The 27,419-nt window shown below is 43.0% G+C and overlaps 1 protein-coding gene across 6 annotated transcripts in view; it reads left to right on the forward strand.

The window, feature by feature from the left end:
• Positions 1–27,419, forward strand: part of kif6 (kinesin family member 6) — a 645,381-nt gene that overhangs the window by 513,434 nt on the left and 104,528 nt on the right. For all 6 annotated transcript variants that reach the window (XM_069887755.1, XM_069887753.1, XM_069887754.1 and 3 more), the window contains 2 exons: positions 3,661–3,745; positions 10,200–10,335. In XM_069887755.1, the coding sequence (XP_069743856.1) occupies positions 3,661–3,745; positions 10,200–10,335 (221 nt within the window). The remainder of the gene's footprint in view (positions 1–3,660; positions 3,746–10,199; positions 10,336–27,419) is intronic.

Below are 27,419 nucleotides of genomic sequence, written 5' to 3' on the forward strand. Positions count from 1 at the left end.
AGATCCCCCCCTCAATCTTCTAAATTCCAGAGAATACAAGCCTAATCTATCCAACCTTTCAGCCTCTCAGTCATCAGCCTTTTTTTTAATCTCAGTGTCGTACTTCTCATTGAATTATTTCCTTTCTCCACTGAAAGCAAAATCCCAAAAATGCTCAGTAGGTCAGACAACATCTTCTGATTGAGAATGACCTTTCATCAGGACTTTTTGTACTGTTTATTCGAAGCCTTCTTTAAGCTAATGAAAACAGGATATTAAGCAACTGTCAGGTCACTGATTAGATTTGTGAGGTAAAAGATCTTACAGGTACGGATCTATACACACACCTGAGTATTGACCCTCATAGATCTAAGGCCACAACTCAAAACTTTCAAGAAAATTGCCCTAAATCTGCAAACTGAGAACATGCACCTTCCATAAATAATTGTTCCTCAATCAATAGACAAAACTTTAAAAAAACTCTAAATGCTGGATGTTTGAAATTAAAATGAAGGAAATGCCAGAGAGGATCACTGGAGTCTCCCTCCTGACCATCACCATGATCTTCCAGGATTGTTGAATGAAGAGGGAGCACAAAATCATTGAGGACCCCTTCCACCCTGCACACAGCATCTTTCAGCTGCTCCCATCGGGGAAGAGATACAGGAGGAACAGAGCCAGCACCACCAGGCCGAGGAACCGCTTCTTCCCAGGGAGAATGCTGAATGACCAAAGGAACTGCTCACACGAACCATCTGAGACCCTTGTATTTCCAAAACAATATTTCTGTATTTATTTGTATATATGAATATATTGTTTGTCTGTATGCTTGGGATGTCTGGTTGAGTGCCTGCATGTTTTGCACCGAGGACCGGAGAACGCTGTTTTGTCGGGTTGGACTTGTACAATCAGATGGCCATAAACTTGACTTGAAATGAGTGATAATCCAATTGGCAACCACAAAGCCAAAGATATGACGAGCCCCTCCTCAGGACTACCTTGTGCATGGTCCACTAATTAAATTCTGTTTCAATTCTCTTTGCTCATGTGAGATATTCCGATTTGATACTGTTTTGGCTCTTGGTTTGTGATTTTATATCTTTCACGATCAAGTCAGTCAACTGAGGGATCGAGCATGCAACGGGAGAGAATTATTGGGCATGACGATACCTGATGTGAATGGAGAAGTGAAGTGGAAAAGACAGACTCAGGGGCAAAGGGCCTGTTTCATTGCGGACAGAGAGAACAACAACCCTAATCTTGCCAAAATAAACATGAAGTGCATGAAAGGTTCATGAACAGGCTCCTAAGAAACAAAGTACGTTGAAAAAAATGGAAAGATGGCATAGACAAATATCTTAAAGTGATTCAAGCAGAAGCATGCAATTCCTTTAAACGTCATATAAACCACAACACGTGCAATATACCATTACCAAATAACTTTGAAAGAGGTCTCTGTATTTTTGAGTTTGAAATCCCAGTTAACGTCTGATGGAAGTTTTAGATGTATGGAAACAATTAATAAACTATGTATGATTTAGCAGTGAGAGCATTAATTGCCTGGAATGGCTGAAAATAAAAGAACTTCCATGTGGGGTTATGCTATCCATGAATATTAGAGTTGCTGTGTCTGTGCTCTGAATTAGTGGCATGCAGGATACAACCCTTGAAACTCCTAGGTAACCATGACACCATTTTTTTTGTTGTTGTCTAAACAAAAGTGATCTGGGTTTGCTCTAACTCAGTCGTGGAAATATCAGACAATTCCAGTGGTTCATAATGTTAGTTACAAAGTTAAATGGGAGATCTAACTGGCACTGCTTTCCATCTTCTATTTCGTTAACCATTTCAGAAGAGCAAGGAAGGAGTAGAAACTTCAAATGGAAATTGTGTTGACGATTTCCTCCACCTCCTCCCTTGTGATTCGAACATAGAGCAGAGAACACAATGGCACAGTGCAGGCCATTCGACCCACGATGTGGTGCTGACCTATATATAACTACCATATAAAAGAAAACCGAATCATCCCTACCTCACAACCCTGGGTAGGGGGTGTTATAAATGGGTCAAAAATGAGGAGATGGAGAGGGGGTGCAAAGGAAAGGAGGAAGAAGGGAAGTAATTCGGGAGAACAAGAGAGGGGACTCATTACCTGAAATTGGAAAATTCAATGTTCAGACCATTGGTCTCAGTGAGTTAGAACCATAGAACACTACAGCCTAGATACAGGCCCCTTCGGCCCTTCTAGTCTGTGCTGAACATTTTTTATGGACCTGCACCCAATCCATAGCCCTCCATATCACTCCCATCCATGTACCTGTCCAAATTCTTCTTAAATGTTAAAATTGAGCCTGCCTTTAACACTGTTAAAATTTAACATGAATTTAACTTGGAACTCGGTCACATTTCTGAATCGTGAGACTTCCACCAGAGCTGCTTTCAGTTCAGCTAGTGATTTTGTTGGTTATCCTTGACTCAAAAACCAGAATGAATCACATGTACCTGTATCTATTTCTGACAAAAAGGGTGAAGTTTTTCTTCTTAGATTCATAGAACATTAAAGCACAGATGCAGGCCTTTCATCCCTTCTAGTCCGTGCCAGACTCCAGTGTTATTCTCTCTTGTCCCATTGACTTGCATCCCAACCATAGCCCTCCATATCTCTCCCATCCATGTACCTGTCCAAATTCTTCTTAAATGTTAAAAATTAGCCCACATTCACCACTTCAGCTGGCAGCTTGTTACTGCTCCCACCGCTCTCTGTGTGAAGAAGTTACCCCTAAATCTTTCCCCTTTCACTCTTAACCCATGACCTCTGGTTTGTGTCTCACCTGCTCTCAGTGGAAAACACCTATCTACATTTAATCCCCCTCATAATTTAAATACTCCTATCAAATCTACCCTTATTGTTCTATGATCCATGGAATGAAGTCCTAACCTGTTTAACATTTCCCTTTTACAAGTTCCTGATGTCCGGGCACCATCCTGGTAAATCTTCTTTGCACTCTATCTTTCCTGTAGTTAGGTGACCAAAGCTCTGAATTTGGCCTCACCAATGTCTTATACAAATTTGACATAACGTCCCAGCTCCTATACTCAGTACTTTGATTTATGAAGGCCAATATGCCAAAAAGCTCTCTTTACAACCCTATCCACCAGTTACGCCTGTTACGAACCACATGTAATGGGACAGCAATAGGAAATGAACCAGACAGTGTTTAATTTTAAAACACTAATTTTATTTCTAACTATTAAACTATAGTTTTTTAAACTATCCTTTATGCTAAGTTGTGTGTATGTGTGATATACTCAAACTATTATAGTCCAGGCCAAAATCTAGAAAGTTACTTCAAGGTTTAGTCTTTCAAATTTGTGAGCTCTGATTTCCTCTCACTCTCCAAAAATGTACAGGGGTTTGATGGTAAATCGATTGTACATTGTATTGAATTACAGAACATTGTACAATGTACATAACAATAAGGTCTTTATCCAAGATGCCAGCCCTTAGTGTCTCCACCTTAGTTGTTTGTTTTTCCCCATTTACGATGGGCATTCTTGACAGCATTGCTAACATGTAGAATGACTGAAATAAAACAATTCCAAGTGGCGCTGAGAAAGTTCCATAAGGTGGAGGTTGCTTGATTCTACAATTCAATATTATTTTGTACAATCTCTTTCTAGATGTGACTAGCAAGCCTGGGAATGTCAGTGAACCAGATCACTTCGAAGACGAGCTTCGAGAGAAAATAGAGGAAGAGAAAAAGAGGTTGGTGACCATGTTCCACATAACTTCATCCCTTATGAATAGCAAATGCAAAGATTAAAGTCAGGGAGAATGGTAAGAAATTGTTTATAAAATGTTCTACATCTTAGATTCATGGGCAATTATCATTATTACAGTTCTACCATTTTTTTTTTGTTAATTCATTCCCATTTCAGTCCAGAGAAAGCATTGGAGGGCTATGAATCAAACACCTGCAAATAATCGAGTAACATAAATAGGTAAAAAATATGGAAGTTTAAGAGTTGCTGGAAAATTCACTTACCTGGCACATAGCAAACCCCATAGGTGCCAGATACCTGGGTGAGGGTACAGACCAGTGTGATTCAAACTGGTAAAACATATCTTGCTTTTCTTTCTATATTGACTGCACCATTGCCCAACCCCCACCCCCTTTACTTATTAACGTATTCAGCAGTATTTCGAGAAGGAGTAAATGAGCAAGACCCATTTTGGATGTCAGTAGGAGACATCGGAAAAGTTGGGGCACCACACCACTGAGAGTTGTTGATTTGGAATCTTGCCAAGAGAAGCAGATTAGTCACAAGTGGTTGAAGGCCTGAAGATAACTGAAAGTCAGGAAAAAAAATGATCTTTTTAATAACCTGTCACGGGGAGTAGGCTATAATGCATAATGAACACATTTCCTGGTTCATGATTGCAGCATTCCTGTTATCACTAAGGGGTAATATATGGCCAGACCATATCCCCAACCTGCTTCAATCACCGCTCCAGGGTCTAGCCATGTGCACCTAGTTAAATAATGACAGGACTACATAAATCATCCAGAACCACATTTATGAAAGACTCAAGTGGCCTAAATTCTCATGTCGTAGTAAATTAAGCAAGATATTCTGAAATGAGGGCATTTACTCATACTTTAAAGATTTGCTTTAGGATGTCTCTGGTTTTAGCCTCGTGATTCACTGCACATTGTTAATCACAGGGTCATAGGAATTTACAGCACAGAATTCATGCCATGAAATGTAACGCCATGAAAAAGTACAATTCCACCTTCCAATTCTTGGCCCCTGGCCTTGCATGTTGTGATACACAAAGCCTCAGTACATTTGAAACTTATTGGCTGCTTTTGCCACCAGTCATAATTCAATGACTCCATCCTGCTCTTAACCAGTGACTGTAGTATGAATTTGGGGAGAACGAAGGTGGGTGAAATGCTAGCAATTTCCTTTCAGGTAGTCGGCCCAGTTAAATTCCGGTGCAATTTGCAAGAATGATTCTGGGAATTAAAGGGTTATCATTTGAGGAATGTTTGAGAGCTTTTGGCTTGTATTCATTCATTAGAATTTAGGAGAATGAGAGGGAATCTCATGGCAATATTTCCACTGTTGTAAGGCATGGAGAGCGCTGATGTAGAAAGGTTGTTTCTCATGGTGAGAGAGTCTCGGACAAGAGGCCACAACTTCAGAATTAAAAGGTGTCCACTTGGAACAGCAATGCGAAGAAATTTCTTCAGCCAGAGGGTGGCGAATCTATGGAATTTGTTGACAAAGGTGATTATGGAGGCCAAATCAGAAAGTAGGAATAAATGGTTCATTTTTAGGTTGGAAGACTGTAATTAGTCAACTAATTGTTGAGGCCTCAGCTGTTTACAGTCACAGGGTAGTGGACACCTCCCAGGACATTACAGGCAAAACCCTCCCCACTATTGAGTACATCTACAGGGAGAGCTGCTGTCAGAGAGCAGCAGCAATTATCAAAGATCCACACCACCCAGCCCATGCTCTGTTCTCGCTGCTGCCATCAGGAAAGAGGTCTAGTTGTCACATGACTCGCACCCCCAGGCTCAGGAACAGCTGCTACCCCTCCACCACCAACAACAAACTCAATTAGGGACTCATTTAAGGATTCTTACTTGTGCACTTTATTGATTTTCTTTTTTATTCGCTCTGTATTGCATGGTCAATTTGATTCCATTCGTTATCTGTTTACAGCTTTTTACTTGTTTACATGTTTACGCTGCGTACATTTTTTTTTGCACTACCCATAAGTGGTAATTCTGCCTCAGCTGCAGAACAAATATCTCAGGGTTGTCATGTATGTTCTCTGATAGCAAAATCTGAAATCTGAAATATCAGTGATGTTCATGAGGGAACCAAGTGACAAATATAAGAATCATCGAGTTTTATAGCACGGACATTAGCCTTTCAGCCCAACTTGTCTAATGGCCAGTCTGGCAGCCTGAGCTAGTCCCTGTGTTTGGCCTCTAAACTTTCCATGTACCTATGTAAGCATCTTTTAAATATTACAATTGTACTCACCTCTACCTCTTCCTCTGGCAGGTTATTCTGTAAACCCACCACCCTTTGTGGGGCAAAGATGATCCTGGGGTCATTTTCAAATCTTTCCCTTCTCATTCTGAATCTATTGCCTCTGACTTTCACTTCCTCTACCATGGGGAAAAAGACTTTATACTTTATCTATGGTCCTCATATTTTTTATAAACCCCAATCTCCCATGCTCCAGGAGAAAAGTCCCAGCCTATCCAGCTTCTCTTTATAGCTCAAGCCCTCCAATCCTATCAACATCCTCGTGCATCTTTTCTACATGCTTAATGATATTTAATTGCTAGAATTGCACACTGTTCTCCAAATGAGGTCTCACTAGACTTTGTAAAGTTGTTCCATGACGTCCCAATTCAGTCCCCCTCCTGATGAAGGCAAATGTGCAAAATGCTTTTTAAAAACCGAAGGGCCTTTTCCTGGCTCTAAACCTCAATGACTCTACATTTCGTCAGGTTGTACTTGTACAATTGGATGATAAATAGACTAGAACTTGATCTCTTTCTTGAAGGGTATGTCTTTCCTGGTTCAATATTATTAATGTGCTTACCTTGACAACCTATTCCCATAGTCCAATCAGTCTGTCGTTCTTGTTAGGTACAGACAGGGGCCAATCATGAGCGTATAATTAATGCCTGGGAATTTAAAACTCCCCATGTTTCATGTCTATATTTGTCCTTGCCTAATAGCCTCATCCAGAGTAGAGTCATATCAGGTAGCGGGTGAGATAGCCTTTCCTAAACAGCAGCAACATAAAACATAGCAACTTAATTTTTTTTAAATTTAAATTTTAAATTTAGACATAAATATATATGCAGCCCGGTAACAGGCCATTTTGGCCCACAAGTCTGTGCCACCCAATTTACACTGAATTAACTTACACCCCCCAGTCCATTTCAAATGGTGGGAGGAAACTGGAGCCCCCGTGAAAAACCCACACAGACACAGGGAGAACGTACTAACTCCTTACAGACAGCGCGGGATTCGAACCCCGCACCCGATCACTGGTGCTGTAAAGGTGCCGCTCCCTTGCATCTGCATGGAAATGTTGTAAGATATTTCTTTGAAGCAAAATTTGACTCTGTGCTGCATAGATACATATATTAGTCCATAGAAACTCATCCATTTCAGTGTTGCTAAATCCAGAGAATAAATTGTAAAGGAAGAATACAACATGGTGCTGAGTGGCATGTTTGGTACCATGGACTGGGGTTGAATTTCGGGAGATAGACCATAAGACCAGAGGAAATAGGCCGCTTGGCCCTTCGAGCCCAGTCTGCCATTCTGTCGTGGCTGATCCCCCTTCTCCCCAGCCTCCTCAGCTGAAGCCACAGAAGGTAATGGAGTGAAGAAAATTGGATGATCATGTGGAACTTGATGTGGAAAAACATCTCAGAAAGTCATAGAGCAAAGAGGTTTTAGAGCTTGGGTTTATTATTTGCAAATATAAGATCATTTTCATCATGAATTTTCAATGAGTCACTCATCTTAGAATGAGTGGATGATTAGGAGATGGTGTGAGTTAGGGTAGGAATGAACAGAGGGTTGAAGGTGGAAGAATGGCCACAGTGTACTGCTTCATGTAGTGAAGACGTGGATGGAGGCCTCATCAGCAGAGAAGCTGAATTTGAGATGCGGCTGAAACTAAATTCTGCGAAAGGCACAGGGTTAAAGGCATGGATGGGACAGATGACAGGCAGAAAGACTGTGGGTGCAGGAGGTATGGGAGCACTGGTGGTGAATCCACCAACACTCAGTGACTCTGAAGGAACTCTCTTTTGCTTCTCTTTCACTGACTGTAAGGGGCGCCAGGAAATGTCTGCTGACGGCAGACAAAATGCAATTTCATGTAATATTACATCTATTTTATTGCAGAACAATAAAAGAATCTTGACACGACGCAAACTCCAAATTCAATTTCATATCTTGATGGGATTATGATTCATTTTCTCCTTTGCCATCATGTTACAATTTTAAAAATGACACTGGTTGTTCTTTTAGGAAACTGTTAAGTAGGAAAAGCAAAACAGAAGCATCTCTATAAAAAACTCCAAGGACTGATTAACACTTTCATAAGGCACGCTGGAGAAACTTCATCCAGCCTCTATCAGTCGATCTGCTTCCATGAACTTTACATGTACTCACATCTGATGAGGTTCTCTGCCTCATTTCTGATATTCACCACACACAAATGTGCTGGAGAAACTCAGCAGGTTGCACAGCATGCATAGGAAGTAAAGGGTATGGATTCCTGCTGAAGGGCCCAGACCCGAAATGTTGGTTACCCTTTACTTCCTGTGGCTGCCGTGTGACCGGCTGAGTTTCTCCAGACCTGCCCTCGACCCCAGCATCTGCAACTTTTAAAAATTTAACTCCAGCTTGAATATTATTTAGTTAAGTTGGAAGATTCTTTTCAACTTCAGCCTCAGTTTCAGCTCCTAAACTACAGTCTGTGGTGTATTGGCGTTCAGTATAATCTGCACCCAGACGGATCTCAAAAGCTTCTCTGAGATCTTCCTGCAGAGTAAACTTTCCCAGCTTCTCAGTTTCAGATGCAACCACAGCCCAAATCCTGTATCATCTTTGAGTTGTGTCAGTGATTGCATGCTTTGATGCATTGCACGGAGAACCTGACATCAGCATCAGATTCAGATTTTTTTGGAGTATTTTATTTTTTTAAATTTTAAGGAAAAAAACCCTACAGTACATTCAATTAATAAAAGATTGTACATATAAAAGCATAGATGTGGTATATCCACCCTCCCTCCACACCATCCCCCTCCCCCCAACACCCAAAGAAAGACGAAAGAAGGGAGATCATCAATAAATGTATAAATACCTATTTACTGCCATGGAGCTGAGGACCATCTAGGACGAGTCACGAGAGGCAGGCTTTTTAAGCCTACTTGTTGTAAGTATGCGCTCCATATTTTCAAAAAGGAATGATATCCCGTAAACTTATGTTATTTTTTCCAAGAGGGATACAAGATCTCAGGAATCAGATTTATTGCCTGCGGTAAACCATTGTTGTGCTATGATTGTCTGCTGCTGGCTGGACACGCCTCCTGAGACCGATCCTACTTGCCTGCTTCCCATTTCACGCCGAGGTTGACGGCTGTTCCAGTCTATAGTTAATAAAAGCCTATCAGTTTCACAACTTCAGTCTGTTGTGATTGTCGATGGTGCATCGTAAACATATGTAACAAAATTAGTTGTTCTGTGGCTGAAATACAACCAAGACAGTGCGGAAACAGGCCATCTCGGCCCCTCGTCCACACCGATTTAAGGGATCTCCTCTAGCCTACCTACCTGTCCATAACCCTCCAGTCCCCTCACATCCATCCACCTATCCAACCTCCTCTTAAATGACAAAATGAACCCTGCTGCGCCCACCTCTTCCGGAAGGTCATTCCACTCAGCCGTCCCTCTCCGAGTGAAGAAACCCCCTCTCATGTTACTTCTAAACTTTTGCCCCCTCGCCCTTAACTTATGAGCCCTCGCATTCCAATCTCACCTCCCCTCAACGGGAAGAGCCTATTCACATCTACTCTATCTATCCACCTCATAATTTTAAATACCTCCATCAAATCCCCCCAGGACAAGGTGTAAAATTATTATATATTACAATTCTGTAAATGCAAGGTTAAAAAAATAAGTAACTAATGCAAAAAAAAAGAGAAAAAATTAAGGAATGTCCATTCGTTCATTGTCCTTTCAGAAAGCTGATAGCGCGGGGGTGGGGGGGCGGGAATAAAGCTATTTTTGTAACGTTGAGTGTGTGTCTTCAGACTTCTATACTTCCTTACTGATGGTAGAAATGAGAGAAAGGAATGGCCTGGCTGGTGAAAGTCTTTGCTGATGGAAGCTGCTTTCATGTCCTTAATGAAGTGAAGAGTAATGTCCATGTTGGCACCAGCTGAGGTTATTTCCCTCGATAGCCTTTTCCTGCCCTGTGGATTGGCGCCTCCATAGCAGACAGTGATCCAACCAGTCAGAAATTTGCAAGAGCAAATCAGGTCAGTTTACAGTGGGGTTCCTAGGCAGGACTACTAAAGACACCTGTGGCTGCACACAGTTCTCATCTTTTGAATTCTCACAGCTCACGGACTGATTGTTTCTCTTTCCTTCATGTCCAGCTATAAAATAACCTTCAACCGGTTGAAAGGGCTAAAGACAGAGATAGAACACCTGCAGCACCTTCTGCAAAAGGCTAAGCTGATGATACAAAAGGATTTTGAGACTTGGTGGTCTGAAGAGGCCGTAAGGCTCCAGGTAACACAAACGTCACAACTTAAAAAAATCTCTGGAATTTAAATGTGTTCAATTTTCATAAAATGGTCAGTGCAGTGAGAAGGATTCTTCTGCAAATGATCTAACAAGTTATCTTAACATTCTATAATCTGTGTAAAGAGTACAATTTGCAAATATAGGATTGCAATAAAAATAATGATCACCAAGCACCATGCCAAGGCAGTGTGATGGGGGTCATTCAGGAGCCTAATGGCTGTGTGGAAGAAACTGTCTTGAATCCTATTGATGAGTGCTTTCACCATCTTTAGCCTTCACCGCAGTGCGAGGAGGGAAAGGATTCAAGATTCGGGATCCTTTACTGTCATGGGACAGGACAGAACATGTAATATTACACAAAATTGCCTTCTGCCTGCTGTAAGGCAGATGAAGTATCACCATTGGTGTTGCCTGGCACTCATCACAGGAAGGAAGAAAGAGAAGCAAAAGCGAGTCCCTTAGGAGGTGATTTTCAAACTGCCCCCTAAACTCACATTCCACCTTAAGTAATCCCTATGCAGTAAGTCCTCTGTGATTAGTAAGGAATTGCTTAAGTGATCCCTATACCGTAAGTCCTCTGTGATTAGTAAGGAATTGCTTAAGTGATCCCTATGCCGTAAGTCCTCTGTGATTAGTAAGGAATTGCTTAAGGTGCTATGTGAGTGGAAAGAAAAAGGTTTGAAAATCACTGTTCTAATCATACCTAATTGACACGGTTTCAGAACTCCAAAGGAAATGGACCAATGACAATTTTTCTCAAGCAAAATATTACAGTAACAATTGGGTCAAGAACAGTCATTCTCAACCTTCCCTATTGATGAGTTTTATTAGCCATTGTCTCAACGTGCTTGTTCCAGGTTAGGTCGCTAGAGATATTTATTCCAAAGAACTTGAAGCTGTCTACCTGTGGAGACGAGATCATTAAAAGTATTTGAAAAGAAGTCAATAAACAGACAGCAGCAAAGTAGTCCTTTCAGCCCACAATTTCCATGCTCATCCCATTTACCTGCATTGGGCCCATATCCCTTTGCTCCCTCCATCAAGTACCTGTCCAAATGTCTTTCAAGCATTGTAATGGCACCTGCCTCTCCCACCTCTACCAGTATTTAAAAGATCAAGGAATTGAAAGTAATGGAGAACTGGCCCAGAAGAGGGGTTGAGTCCAACAGAGATCAGCTGGGGACAGCCTGAAGATACAAGTGGCCTGCTCCTGCTCCTATTTTCTTAAGTTCTTTCAGTCTTTTACAGGGATGGAATTTAAGATGGCACGATGAGGTGTTTTTTTATTACGTTCATTTTTGTGAACTTGCCCATCCTGATTGTCCTTGGGAAGATAAGCTCTGGACTGTTCCAGCCCATCTGGTACCACATTCAGTCAAAAATTATCCTGAAGATGGATATTATCAATTCAGCACTTTGATCTCTATCAGTAGTTCTCAACGTTTTCACACCACTTTAAGTATTCCCTCTGCCATTGGTGCTATGTGATTAGTCAGGGATTGCATAAGGTGGGATGTGGGTGGAAAGAAAAGTTTGACTTATGATGTGCTTGGTTTCATAACTGGGCCAATGACAATTTTTCTCCAGCAAAATATTTCAGTAAGAATTGGTTCTAGAGCAGTGATTCTCAACCTTCCCTTCCCACTCACATCCCACCTTAAGCAATCCCTGACTAATCACATAGCAGAGCACCGATGGCATAGGGATGACTTAAATTGGGATGTGAGTGGAAAGATGAGACCCACTGGTCTAGTGCTGATACGTGGATGGAGCTGAGTAGTTCTGGTGAAACCCAGCTGATGAGAAGGCTATAGATGAATCTTATAACACCACTGATAACATTTCGTTGATGGTTGAGAGCACATCGCTTGGTTGCAATTGGTGAGATTGGATTGATAGCTCCTTCTTCTTATGAACTGGCATTAACCAAAGGCAATTCTGCAGACTGAGATATATAAGTGTGCATCTTCCTGAAATTGGCAACACAAGAAAGATGAAATGGCTAATTTATTGGTCAAAGCGTTGAGCATAAAAATGGCAAGTCCACATTGCATCTATATCATTTTTTTAAAAATCATATCTAGAGTATTGTGTGCAATTTGGGTTGCACACTATAGAAAGGAAACTAGAGGCTTTGGAGAGGGTGCAGAGAAGATGCGCCAGGATGTAGCCTGGACTTCAATGCATTAGCTATAAGAAGAGTGGGTTTGTTTTCTCTGGAGTGTGGAGGCTGAGGGAAAACCTAAAAGGGTTATAAAATTAAGAGCGATTTCCATGCTGTATATTTTAGCAAATAAGTCAACCGGCAGCTAAGTTGGATCCCCATATTTAACCTAATTTTCATGGTTTTATCCTATATTGGGCATATAAGTTGACCCCGGGCCTCCCTGCAGCAACCTAATCTTTGTTACAGCACCCCAATTGCCAAGTAACAAATCTATAAATTAATCAAGTTTTAAAAAAATTTATTAAACCTTTGCTTCCGGCCGGGAAGATGCCAAATGGAGCTGGGTCCAAGTCTTCGGCATCAGCTGCAGCCAGAGTCATCGACGACAACTCTATTCTCAATGTCGGGTACGCTGCCGTCTGCATCGAAGAAGTTGCCTCGTTGCCCAAGAGGGCTCGGGGCAGGAACCACGGCTATGTGTCGGGCCCCAGGCAGGAGCGGCGACCTCAGCCTACCAGGCAGGAGTGGAGACCTCACGCTCATGGCAAGAATGAGAATCTCGACCTACCGGGCAGGAGCGGTGACTTCAGGATCTACAATTTTAGAATGTTTGGGTGGGTTATGGCAGTGCCCGGCAGTGGGGAGGTGCTTCGGGTCATCTTATACGCTGAATCTATGTTGAAAGTTTTTTAGGGGGTTGAATTTAAGGTCTCAAAAGTATATCTGGTGTATAAAATGGTGACCCCCCCCCCCCCCCCCAATTTTGAGTGATTTTTAAGGGTTTCAAGACTCGTCACACACCAAAATATGCAGTAGGTTAGGTGGTCAGTCTTATAAAGAAAAACACACAGTAAATGCTGGAGGAACTCAGCCAGACTCGCAGCGTCCGTAAGGAGGTATTACCAACATTTCGTGCCTAAGCTCTTCTTCAAGACATAAGCAACAAGCAGGCAGTCATCTCAATAAGGACTGAGAGAGTAAAGTAGAAGAATGGGAAGGGAAGGAGTCCTGACCAATAAACATATTGGATATGATGAGGAAAGGTGAGAATTGATTTTGCCTCTGTGAAAGGAAACAGATGGCAAAGGGAAGAGAGAGAGAGGCAGAACTAGAAGGGAGATGAAGATGGGGAGGGGGGCTGCAGATTTAACAGAAACAGGAGAAGTTGATGTTAATGCTATCGGGCTGGAGGGTGCCCATTTGGAATATGGGAAGTTGTTCCTCCAATTTGTGGGAAGTGTCAGTCTGGCAGTGCTTTTTGCCAGAGAGAATACTGGAGAGTGTAGGGTTAGGTCTATCAGTGTGTTATGGTTTCTATAGAGATTGGATCAGAGGTCAATTCCACAGGACCATAAGAGTGGCAGAGAGGATCACTGGGGTCTCCCTCCACCCCCCCCCCCCCCCATTGATGTGATCTACCAGAATCATTGTTTGAAGAGGGCATGCAGGATCATTGAGGACCCCTTCCACCTTGCGCACAGCATCTTTCAGTTGCTCCTGTCGGGGAAGGGATACAGGAGGATCAGAGCCGTCAGGCCGAGAAACAGCTTCCCCCTTAGGCAGTGAGAATGCTGAATGACTGAAGGAACTGAAGGAACAAACCTACGAAGAATATACAATTTTTAAATAATATTTATTTATTTTATATATGTGTGTGTGTGTGTGTGTGTGTGTGTGTGTGTGTGTGTGTGTGTGTGTGTGTGTGTGTGTGTGTGTGTGTGTATTTGTCCTGAGTATATATCATTTTTTTTGTATGTATGTTATGACTGGTTGTGTGCTTGCATGTTTTGCACCAAGGACCAGAGAATACTGATTCATCAGGAAAAGCACTTGTGCAATCAGATGGCAATGAACTTGAACTTGAACTTGACTTGCAGAGAGTGATAGTTACATAGAATGGGCTGCCAGGGGAGGTGGTGGAAACAGATACGCTAACAGGTTTGATAAAAGGCAGACATGAACAGCCAAGGAAGAGAAGGATCTTGACCATGTGCAGCAAGGTGAGATTTATTAGATTGGCATCATGGCAGTCATAGCAGGTCAAAGGTCAGGGCCCCGTATGGTGCTGCTCAGTGTTTTATATTTTATGCCAGTGTTATGACTGGCTCTGTTCATGCTGGAGCTGAAATGTTGTTCATGCAGTCCAGCTGAAATGTTGTCTGGTCCCGCAGTCTTTGGTCAGGCATTTCCTGACAGGAAGTGCGGTGAATTGAATTGACTGGATTGCCTTCCATAACACTGGGGATCTCAGGAGGAAGCAGGGATGGATTTTCTCTCTGAACATGGTTGTGAATGCTTCATCAGCTGTCACTTACGATGGGGCAGTTCTTGGAGCCTCCCTCTCCCATTATTTTTTTTCATTCACAGCAGACAGGACTGCAAATCTTTGATCTGATCAGTTGACTTTGCTCTGTCTATTGCACACCAATTAGATGTTTGCTCGTCCTGTGGTGACAAGGCTGGCATCTCATTATTTTTGGGTGTGCCTGTCGGCACTCTGCAGTGAACCACAGGCCATCTTCTTGCTTGATAGCAATGGTAGAATGAGGGATATGCCAGGTCCCGAGGTTACAGGTAGTGGCTGGGAATACTGTGCCACTCTTTATGGTCCGCAGCGCCTCATAGATGGCCAGTTTTGTGCTCTCAGAGCTGCTCCGTATCTGCCTCATGTAGCACAGTTATTTATCATAATGCACTTCACGATGGAGGGTTGAACAAATGCTCCAAGGGTCCATCAGCACAGCACAATAGCTGCGAATGCCAGTTCATGGCATAGTGGAGTGACCATTGGTGTGGAGAATGGTGACGAGGAATGAGAGAAATAGGTGGGAGAGGGAGATCCTTGGGGCTATGGAAAACTGGAACGGACCAGAGCCTGGTCACAGTGGAACGGAAATTCTATGATTTTAAATTAGATTGATTAATGTATTCAGAACATTTCTCAGCATTAAATTTCTACATTGCCGTTGTTGTCAAAGATATCCTCCAGCCCCTGTAGCATCCAATGAATGGCCTTGGAAGTACTCTCTCTCTCTCTCTCTCTCTCTCTCTCTCTCTCTCTCTCTCTATCTCTCTCTCTCTAACACACATACACACTCTCACTCTCTCTCGTGCTCTCTTTCTCTCTCTAACACACACATGCACACTCTCTCTCTCTAACACACACATACACACTCTCGCTCTCTCTTTCTCTCTCTAACACACACATGCACACTCTCTCTCGTGCTCTCTTTCTCTCTCTCATGCTCTTTCTTTCTCTCGTGCTGTCTTTCTCTCTTGCGCTCTCTTTCTCTTTCTCTCTCGTGCTCTCTTTCTCTCTCTCTCGTGCTCTCTTTCTCTCTCGTGCTCTCTTCTCTCTCGTGCTCTCTTTCTCTCTCTCTCTCACACACACACACTCTCTCTCTCACACACACACACTCTCTCTCTCACGCTCACTCTCTCACGCTCACTCTCTCTCTCTCTCTCTCTCTCGCTCGCGCGCGTTCTCTCTCTCTCTCGGCACATGGGGAGCCCTCAAGTCTACTGCCTGGACCTGTGGGTGGCCACCTTGTCCAGACCAATGAGGACCTCTGGCAGTATGTTCCAAATAAGCACCACCACCACCACCTGTGTGGAAAAAAAGTAGCCCTCAGATCTTAAAAATTCTCTCCTCTCTAACTTATGTCTTTAGACTCCCATATGCTGGGAAATGGGAGAAAAAGTACCTACCCTACCCTATTATTTTTGTTCAATATTCTTATGTGTTTCGAATAGAAATCCCACCTTACTGAAAATCTCATGCTTGTGCAATCTTTTCTCGCAACTCAGTTTCCAGGTTCTAAGCATCAGCTTTATTGCATTTCATGGAATAAATTGTCTTCTTTGTTTCTTGGTGACTCCAATTGAAAGCAGCATTCTCAGAGCAGACTGACCAGACTTCTATAAAGCTTTTTTATCACTTTCTCTTTCTAAAATGTTCCAAAGTTCTGTTTCACTTCAATTGTGTTTTTTTTCCGTGGCATTCAAAGAGCAGCTCTATGTTGTATATTTTACCTTCAACATCAACACCCTCTCTGCCTCTCTGTTACTGATTACACTTGGCCTCGTTAAATTTCATTGTTCACTGTTCTCTCTACCTACACACCTTGTCAAACTCGCTCTGTGATTGTTCCAATTTTCTTGGCACAATTTCAGCTGGAAATTTCACTGTTGATTTTCTGACTTGATATGAATTAGAAACAGTAGTGGTCCCAGACCAGCTCCCTCAAGTGCCATTCTCAATAATGCTTTCCACTTTGCTGATGCTCTTCTATTGAATGCTTCTGATGTCCAACCTGTCAGCCAGGTTCTTATTCATTCCTGGGGACTGCCCTCAATCCCCACGATTCTCAGTGAATTTCAAGTCCTTTCATGTTAACGTTCATGGAAATCTTTTTGAACTGTTGCTACACCACATCACAGACCAAACCACAGTCTGCTTGGATTCAACCAGTTTATTCTAAATCCAGAAAAAAATGTGTTTATGATTTCACGAGAGGTACCAGACAAAGTAAATCTTTGCAAAATATATTTACAGTGTTCCTACAGATGGTCGCCAGAGAGTATTTAAACCTTGGCATTTTCAAGTATATAAATTAAGAAATTAATTTAGACATACATGACGGTAACAGGCCATTTCATCCAATTAACCTGCACCCTCAGTACGTTTTGAATGGTGAGAAGAAACTGAAGCCCCCATGGAAAGTCGACGCAGACACAAGGAGAATGTACAAACTCCTTACAGACAGTGGGGGATTCGAACCCCTGTCAAAGATCACAAGAAAAAGGAACAGAAGCAGGTCATTTGGGCTATTGAGTCTGCTCTGTGAAACCTCCCTGAGCTAAACTGTTCTTGTATCTAGTTCCAAGTTGTCCCCATATCCTATGATACCCTGACTGATTTGATACCTATCAATTTCCCCTTTAAATTCTCCTGATGAACCTGTGTCCACAGCTGCATGTCGCAACGAATTCCACAAATCCACGACCCTCTGGCTGAAGAAATTTCTCCCCATCTCTTTTGCAAATTGTTTTTTTAAATTCTAAGACTGTGCCCTCTTGTTCTGGAATTACCCAACAGGGGAAACATCTTATTTACATCTACTCGTCCAATCCATTCATTATTCAAAATGTTTCTATGAGATGCCCTCTCATTCTTCTATATTCTAATGAATAGAGTCCAGGAGCCACTAAGTGTTCCTCATATGTTAGCCTTCTCATTCCTGGAATCATCCTAGTAAACCTCCTCTGTACCCTCTCCAACTTTTCTATATCCTTACTAAGATATGGGGCCCAAAACTGCACATAAATGATGTCTCATCAGTGCCCAATAGAGTCTCATCAATACCTCTTTATTCTCATGCACAATCCCCTTTGAAATGAATGCCAACATAGCATTTGCCTTCTTTACCGCTGATCCGACCTGGCAGTCAACTTTCAGGTTATCCTGCACGAGGACCCACCAAGTCCCTTTGTACTTCTGAGGTTTCAATTTTCTCCCCATCCAAATAATAATCCGACCGTTTATTTTCTCGACCAAAATTCATACATTCCTCAACATTATATCTCGTCTGCCATTTCTTTGCCCATTCTCCTAAGTTGTCCAAGTCTCTGAAAGCCTTCGATTTCTTCTACACTTCGTACTCTACCACCTATCTTTGTGTCATGTGCAAACATTGCCATGAAACCATTTAATTCACAATCTAAATCATCAATATACATTGTAAAAAGAAGCCGCCCCAACACCGGCCCCTGGGGAACACCACTAGCAACAGGCAACCAACCGGAATAGGATCCCTTTATTCCCACCCTTTGCTTCCTGCCTATCAGCCAATGCTCTACCCAATCTATTATTTTTCCAGTAATTCCATGTGCTCTCATCTTATTAAAGCAGCCTCTTAAGCGGCACCTTAGCGAAGGCCTTTTGGAAATCCAAATACACAACACCCACATCCTCTCCCTTGTCCATCCTATGAGATTTCCTCAAAAATTTCCAGTAGGTTGTTCAGGCAGGATCGTCCCTTCATGAAACCATGCTGGCTGGGACCTACCATGCCATGAACCTCAAAGTATTCCATAACCTTGTCCTTGAGGATCGATTCCAATATTTTTCCAACTACCAAAGTCAGACTAATAGACTTATAATTTCCTTTTTTCTGCCTCCCTCCTTTCTTAAACAGCAGTCCTGATCGCTGACGCTGTAAAAGTGTTGTGCTAACCTCCATGCCAACCATGCCTCCCTATCAATTGAACATTGTCAGTTTTGCCCTAAATTAATGACTTTATGTAAGTGTATCTGTTTATCCCATCCTTTGTACTGAATCTTAGGTTTGATAGTTTGAAATATAATGTAGAACATTTGAGTACAGGAACAGGCACTTCGGTCCAGGTGAACACAATTTCAAATTAAACTACTTCTCTTCTGCTTGCATATCAAGTCAAATTTATTGCCGTTTGATTGCACAAGTACAACACAATGAAACAGTGTTCTCGGGTCCTCAGTGCAAAACACACAGACACACCACACATACAGACAAACATACATATGCAGGACAAGTATTCATATATATAATTAAATATCTTGTCATGAATATGAGTGTCTCAGATGACTAGTGAGCAGATCCTTTGGTCATTCAGCTCCCACTGTGACTCAACCAGCCTCTGACAACCAAGTCCAACTCCTGGGCGTCATGTTCTTATGCCCGGCGGGGCTGTTCTTGCTGACAGGAGAAAGGACAAAGGCACTGGCACCTTGAAACCAGTTTCAAACCTCTGCTGCCTTGTGGCTATACTTGCTCACGGGAAAGGTTTGGGAGCAAACCCCAAGGAAAAATGTGGAGTCGGAGTCCTGAAGGGTCTGACTGCTGTACCCAATTCCTGCGATGCTGCTGGCACCAAACTGTATCGACTTTCATCATTCCATTGAACCTGTTGTTAGCAAGGAGAGGGGATCCCACTGCATGGGAAACATATCAGGTTTTCCCTCTCCTGGATGAGTTACCATCCGTGGTTAACGAGCACCATCTGCCTGGAGCAACTGGTTTCAAGGTGCCAGGGCCTTTAGCCTTTCTCCTGTCAGCGAGAACAGCACCGCCGGGCTTAAGAACATGAAGCCCAGGAGTCGGACTTGGTTGTCAGAAGCCACTCCAGCTTTGCTTTAGCATGTATCTGCTTTCACCACTACTCCTGGCTGACTTTTATTGGGTAGTGGCAGAAGCAGACAGGATGGTGTGAAAACTTGCACCACTCATTGCCTTCAAACTTTCCCGTTCTCATTCTTGGATCAGACGCTGCATTGCCATCTCTGGGCTGTTGGGTTCAAGCATAATTCCAGTCATATTAGCAGAAAATCGGGGCTTCAATCCTCAAAGTTTAATGTTTGCACCCAGTTTCCTTCCCTTGACTTGGATTTGCACACACCTGGAGAGCACATTAAAATGGATCATTTTGCCCTTGGAGCTAAAAATCAGAAGAGGTGTTTTAATGAGCTAGGTTATTGGATTTAAGGAAAAATACTCAGAAATGCTGGAGGAACTCAGCCAGTCTCACAGCGTCCATCAGAGGTAAAGATATATTACTGACGTTTTGGGCATGAGCCCAAAGGAATAAGCAAAGAACAGAAAAAAACGTCAGAATAAAGACCGAAGGGCAAGGGGAGGAGTCCAGTCCAATAAAAGGTGTTAAGGGAAGTAAAACATGAACGTCTGCAGACACTGGTTGAAGTGAAAACTCAAGTCGGTCAAACAGTACATAGCAAAGTCATATAAACAACATTTTCGGTTGAGCCCTTCATCAAGGGCTCAACAAAAGGTGATTGGATATAGCAAGAATCGATTTTTGGCTCTGTTAAAGGAGACAGAGAGAAAAGGAAAGAGAGAGAGAGAGAGAGCTCTGTTAACAGTTAGAGTGGAGCATCATGTAAGTGCCCTCAGTCGGTGGTGAAGTGTAGATGGTTCAGCACGAGTAGTCTGAGATAACACTGGTTATGAAACTCCACTGTATCACCACCACGGCTTCAGTACTGCAATAAGCCCAGACAGAACATGGTCCAAGTCTCAACCCACAGCAGAATCCATTTGCCAGGATTATATTGCCTAGTAACAGCATGTTCGAGAAAAACAGACCAAAGTGGTGCCACTGTCTCTGCTGACCTGGAACCACAGAAAACAGTTTCCTTGCCTGTTGCCAGGTGGATGTGCCAGTGCCTATAGAGTATTTGGTGGCTTCTTGGCAATCGGTCTATCCTGGCTCTAGCTCACTCTTTCCAAATGTCGTGGAGCAGAAGGTTATGATTGGCCGTGCTCACAGGAAACACCCAAAGCTACAATCCAGAAGGCAACTTGCATTTATCTTATACCAGTAAAAACCCACAGAAATTCGAGAGGAACTCAACTGGTCTCAAAGCGTCCAGAGGAGGTAAAAATATATGATTAATGTTTGGGTCTGGGCCAGAATTTATTGTCATGAACATGTTTTGTGACAGCATCACAGTAGAAACATTTATAGAAGCCACCTTAGAAAATAGACAAAAATAGTGTAAGAAAAAGTCAAACTAAGTCAGTGTCCATGGGTTAATCATTCAGGAATCTGATGGCAGCGGGGAAGAAGGTGCCCTTGTGCCACTGAGTGCTCGTCTTCAGGCTTCCGGAACCTTTTTCCCAATGATAGCAAAGTGAAGAGGTCCTGGCTGGGTGGTGGGGGTCCTTGAAGATTGAGGCTGCTTCTTAAGATGCTGCCTCTTGTAGATGTTCTTGTTGGAATGGGACGCGTAATGTCACAGGCTGAGTTTGCAACCCTCTGGAGATTTTTCTTTCCCTGAGTGTTGACGTCTCTGAGCCAGACAATAATGCAACCAGCCAAAATGTTCCGTTGAAGTATTAGAGAGTTTTCGGTGACATACGGAATCTCCTTAAACTCCTCACATAATATAGCCTTCAAGGTATAAGCAAAAAGCCATGTTTCATTCCATTAATATGACACCTTTCACAGTCATACCGCCTCAGAGTACTTTCATAACTGATGGATCGTGCTGACTGGCCTGAATAGCACGCAAAAGCAGTTTTTCAATGAATCTTGGTACACGTGATAAAATAAAAAATTCAATTCTATTTTTGTAACAAACAATTGTAATATTGCTTGTACACATTCACATATCTATTATCTCTACTGTCACCTGCCTCTTTGAGAGTAAGAGATCATGCATGTACTAAATTCCTTGCTAAATGCGTTCAGGCCAATTCACTACCCAATAGTCGGGCATGGATGATGGCAGGTGATTTATGGACCATCACATGTTCAACTCATCCCGCCTAGAAACCCTCTGGAGATCAAATTCTTACATGCTTCCCAGGCAAGTGAGGAGCCATTGACCAAAATCAGGGTTCAGTCTGCCTGTGTTCCAGCAAGATTTACTGCAATCCCACTGAAGTTCTGCTCCAAATAAGTACCAATTAATTTTGTTAATATGTGACTATGATTGCCATTGACATATAAACATAAGAAATAGGAACAGGAGTCGGAAATCTAGACTATCTAACTCTCTTTGCCATTCAATATAGTCCTGTTCTGGTCTTTGACACAGCTCCACTTACTTGCCTGATCCCCTACTTCTTTCTCCTACTATTCAAAAGTCTCTGGGTCATAAAAAAATAAATAAACAGGCAGCCTCTGTAATGATATTGATTATGGTTGCAATGCAACTAGCAATGCCTCATTGTTTGATTACACTCGGCGGCCAGCAGGGGGCTAACACACAGAGCAGGGCACTGCAGAATGTTATCTGTAATGGACACTTGTAGCCTCATGTGCAGTTTATATCAACTTTAATCTTCTTCAGCATGATGCTGAACCAAGCCATGAAAGACCCCAACAATGAAGACGCTGTTTACATCTGGTACCGCACGGATGGCAGTCTCTTCAATCTGAGGCGCCTGCAAGCTCACACCAAGACACAAGAGAAACTTGTCCGTGAACTACTCTTTGCAGACGATGCCGCTTTAGTTGCCCATTCAGAGCCAGCTCTTCAGCCCTTGACATCCTGCTTTGCGGAAACTGCCAAAATGTTTGGCCTGGAAGTCAGCCTGAAGAAAACTGAGGTCCTCCATCAGCCAGCTCCCCACCATGACTACCAGCCCCCCCCACATCTCCATCGGGCACACAAAACTCAAAAGGGTCAACCAGTTTATCTATCTCGGCTGCACCATTTCATCAGATGCAAGGATCGACAATGAGATAGACAACAGACTCGCCAAGGCAAATAGCGCCTTTGGAAGACTACTCAAAAGAGTCTGGAAAAACAACCAACTGAAAAACCTCACAAAGATAAGCGTATACAGAGCCGTTGTCATACCCACACTCCTGTTCGGCTCCGAATCATGGGTCCTCTACCGGCATCACCTACGGCTCCTAGAACGCTTCCACCAGCGTTGTCTCCGCTCCATCCTCAACATCCATTGGAGCGCTTTCATCCCTAACGTCGAAGTACTCGAGATGGCAGAGGTCGACAGCATCGAGTCCACGCTGCTGAAGATCCAGCTGCGCTGGATGGGTCACGTCTCCAGAATGGAGGACCATTGCCTTCCCAAGATCGTGTTATATGGCGAGCTCTCCACTGGCCACCGTGACAGAGGTGCACCAAAGAAAAGGTACAAGGACTGCCTAAAGAAATCTCTTGGTGCCTGCCACATTGACCACCGCCAGTGGGCTGATAACGCCTCAAACCGTGCATCTTGGCGCCTCACAGTTTGGCGGGCAGCAACCTCCTTTGAAGAAGACCGCAGAGCCCACCTCACTGACAAAAGGCAAAGGAGGAAAAACCCAACACCCAACCCCAACCAACCAATTTTCCCCTGCAGCCGCTGCAACCGTGTCTGCCTGTCCCGCATCGGACTTGTCAGCCACAAACGAGCCTGCAGCTGACGTGGACTTTTACCCCCTCCATAAATCTTCGTCCGTGAAGCCAAGCCAAAGAAATAAAGAATCTTTTTCTTCATCCATGTGTTGTCTAAGAACATGGTGTCAGAAGTGAGATGAAGGAAATACTTTATAAGGTAAAATCTAAAGTCAGCAACTGATCAGTGAAGAGAAGCTAACACAGTGAGAAATGGAAAGATTACATCCACCAGTGAAACTTTAGCTGACAAATAATGTGGGTGAAAATTGGAACAGATTTAAACAGCTTTTTGGATTGTAGTTAGCGGCAGTCGGAGCGGACGAGAAAAGTGATAAAGGGAAAGTGTCAGTTTTCTTACACTGGTGATGAAGCCCTGGAGGTGTATAATAACTTCACATTTGCTGTGGAAGGAGACAAAATGAAGTGGAAAAAATAATGGAACAGTTTAAGGCATACTGCATACCTAAACATAATGTGACATTTAACAGCCTGTGAGAAAATGAACCTGGTAAAAAGAGTCCTCGTTCTGGAATATTGAACTCATGAAAAGGTACAATGACCTAGTTCAGGGTCTTGGCTGCCTTCCAGGAGAACACACAATGTGAGTGGATAAACGTGTGCCACCGATAATATATCTGTGTAGAAAAGTTCCATTTGCACTTAAAAAGGAACTTAAAGCAGAGTTGGATAGGATGGAAAGCCTGAAAGGGATTCAGAAGATAGATGAACCAACGGAGTAGATAAGTTCCCTTGTCGTTGTTGATGAAAAGAATGGAAAGCTTAGAATTTGCTTGGATCCAAGAGATCTAAACAGAGCAATAAAGAGAGAACATTTTTAAGCTTCCAATGCCTTGGTTGGTTGCCTATTACTAGTGGTTGGAGACAGGGCAACTCAAATACAGGAACTAGCCTGGGGGGGACGGGGGTTCCAGGGGTCAGGATTCCTATTCCAACCTTCCTGCCATCTGATGCAGTCAGTGCAATTATCTCAAAGCTCCTGTGATCTGGGATTGATCCTATTCACTGTTGCTACATGTGTGGAGTTTGGACATTCTCTCTTGAATCTGCATGGTGCACGGACATTGGGGTTATGTCAACCTCCTGTTCTACTGCCTCAGAACAAATCTCAATTAAATGCAGACCCTTCTATCTACCCTGAGAGTTCTTATCAGAGATTCTCACCGGAGTTTATATCCGTCCCGGTGCCGATTATAAACAGGCACTTGTTGAGCTACATGATGTGTTCAGTAAACAAGAGACAGCCCAGCACGATGCACTGCAAATCTTAGTCAGTGACTTTAACCAGGCCTGTGTCAAGAAAACCCTACCCAACTACCACTAGCATATAACCTGCCATACCAGAGGATCCAGCATACTCGATCACTGCTATACCATGATAAGGAAGGCCTGCCGTTCTTTCTTGAGACGACATCTTGGCAAGTCAGATCACCTGGCGGTGCTTCTTCTGCCTTCATATAACAGACCCTAAAAAGAGAGGCTCTGGAGATCAGGACATCTCGAAGGTGGTCACAGGAACCTGAAGGATAGTAACAGGAATTCCTCGAGTCAGCAGTGTGGGCGGTGTTCAAGGACTCAGCTGAGAATCTGAACGATTACACCAGGGCTGTAATCAGACTTGATCAAAATAGCAGTGGATGAGTGTGTCCCCACCAAATAGTTCAGAATTTTCCCCATCAAGGAGCTATAGATGAACAATGAAATCTGGAACTTTCTGAGAGCCAGATCACAGGCATTTAAGCCCAGAGATCTATATCAATTCAGAAGGAGCAGGAATGACCTGCAAAAAACTAACTCCCTGGTGAAGTGGAGATTCCCGATGAAAATTGAAACAAGAAGGGAAACCCGACAGCTGTGCCAGAGCCGAGATGCCATAATCGGTTACTAAACCAAATCTGGTCCTGTAGCAGATGGGCAAAGCTTTGGTTCCAGAGGAACGCAATGCCTTCTACCGCCCAATTTTACCACAGTGACGGCAAAGAACCACCCCTTTGCACCCTCACATGACTGGATGATCCCATCCTGCCTTGTGTCTGAGGATGACTGCATACTGCCTTCTGGAGAGTGAATCCAAAGAAAGTATCCAGCCCGGACAGAGTATCTGCACAAGTATTGAAAATCTCGACTGACTTACTTATCAATGTATTCATGGATATCCTCAATATCCCACTCCAGTAGGGCATGATACACACCTGCTTCAAACAGGTGTCAATGACACCAGTGCCCGTTAATCGTACTAATCTGCCTTAATGACTATCAACTAGTAGCACTTCAACAGTGATGAAGTGTTTTGAAAGGCTGGTTTTGAAACATATCAGCTCCTGTCTGTGCAGTTACAAATATATGTTCCAGTTCACCTATTGTAGCAACAAGTCTATGATGGACGCCATCTCACTGGTTCTACACAAAGCTCTGGTACACCTGGACAGTAAAGGTACATTCATCAGGATGCTCTTTATCGACTACAGTTCAGCATTTAACAGCATCATCCCCTCAAAACTGATCACCGACCACCAACTGTGTGATTGGATCATGGATTTCCTCACCTCCAGACCACAATCAGTGAGGATTGGTAAGAACATCTCCTCCAGTACCAGAGCACCACAGCCTGTGTTCTAAGCCCCCTGCTCTTCTCACTTTACACCTACGACTTTGTGGCTTGGTGTGACGACAAATTTGCTGATACCACGGTTAGTGGGTTGTGTGAAGCAAGGGGATGGGCCAGCGTACAGGAGGAAGATTGAAAATTTGGCTGAATCCTTGCCCTCGATTTCACCAAAACCAGTGTTGACTTCAGGAAGGGAAAGCCAGAGGTATAAGATCCAGTGATCATTGGGGGATCAGAGATAGAGAGGGTGAGCACATTTAGGTTCTTGAGAGTCATTATCTCAGAGGATCTTTCCTGGACCCAACACACCAGTGGCCTCGTGAAGAAATGACGTCGGCGCCTCTACTTCCTCAGGAGTTTGAGAAGGATTTGGTATGACCCCAGATACCCTGGCAAATTTCTTCAGATGTGCGGTGGAAATTGTGCTGACCAGCTATATCATGGTCTGGTATGGGGACACCAGCACCCTCTGCACAGTCATTTTATTTGCATTCATTATCTGTTTACATTTCTTTATTTGTTTACATGTATTGCATGTGTGAAATTTGTTTTCACTGCTAGTAAGTGGCAATTCTGCCACTCCTGCGGTAAAATGATTCTTAGGGTTGAACGTGACGTCACGTTTGCACGTTGATCATAATCTGAAATCCTGTTTCCTTCAACATCTCAAACACATACATGTTCTTTAAGTTAAATGGGAATTCTAAATTACCTCTTGTTGAAAAAGGGAGTCAGTATTATGACGGGACTATTATTGAGCTGGTTTGACATCATAGTTTACAGGGAAATAAATAGGGGGAATGAGACTGATGAGATTACTCCAAGAGCTGGCAAAGATTCAATGGATGAAATGGCCTCCCTTATGTCAGAAGGAAATATGAAAATGTTGAAACTTATGGTGTGAATTGTCTGTTTTGGTAACTCCAGTATGTTTTATTTAGTTTTGAATAAGTAGGGTTTTATCAGAATAACTTTCTCCAACAAGCACTGTGGAAAGATTTCTTCAGGTGACTTCCCAGATTCTGTGTTGTGATGACACTGCAAAGAAAAATTCCATTCCGTTTATATTTCATTCAGATCAAGTCTATACAATACAATCTCTGACGGAGTCAAGTTTCCTATGCATGGAAAACTCTTCAAAGTTTTATCTTTGTGCAATGGATGGGAAAACTCAGGCTAGTGGCCTTTGATTTAGCATTGAGACAATGCTACCCTGAGACATAGATCTTTTTTTTCTACCTGGAGTTAATGCTGAACTTCCCCTGCAGGAGAAAATGACTATTCCAGTTTTTCTTCATCTCTTGCAGTAGCGAACTACAGATTCCAGAGTGGTTGCTAAATTACTTTTATCCTGTTGGATTGACATT

The sequence above is a fragment of the Narcine bancroftii genome, chromosome 6 (genome assembly GCF_036971445.1).
Source record: "Narcine bancroftii isolate sNarBan1 chromosome 6, sNarBan1.hap1, whole genome shotgun sequence".
Taxonomy (NCBI): domain Eukaryota; kingdom Metazoa; phylum Chordata; class Chondrichthyes; order Torpediniformes; family Narcinidae; genus Narcine; species Narcine bancroftii.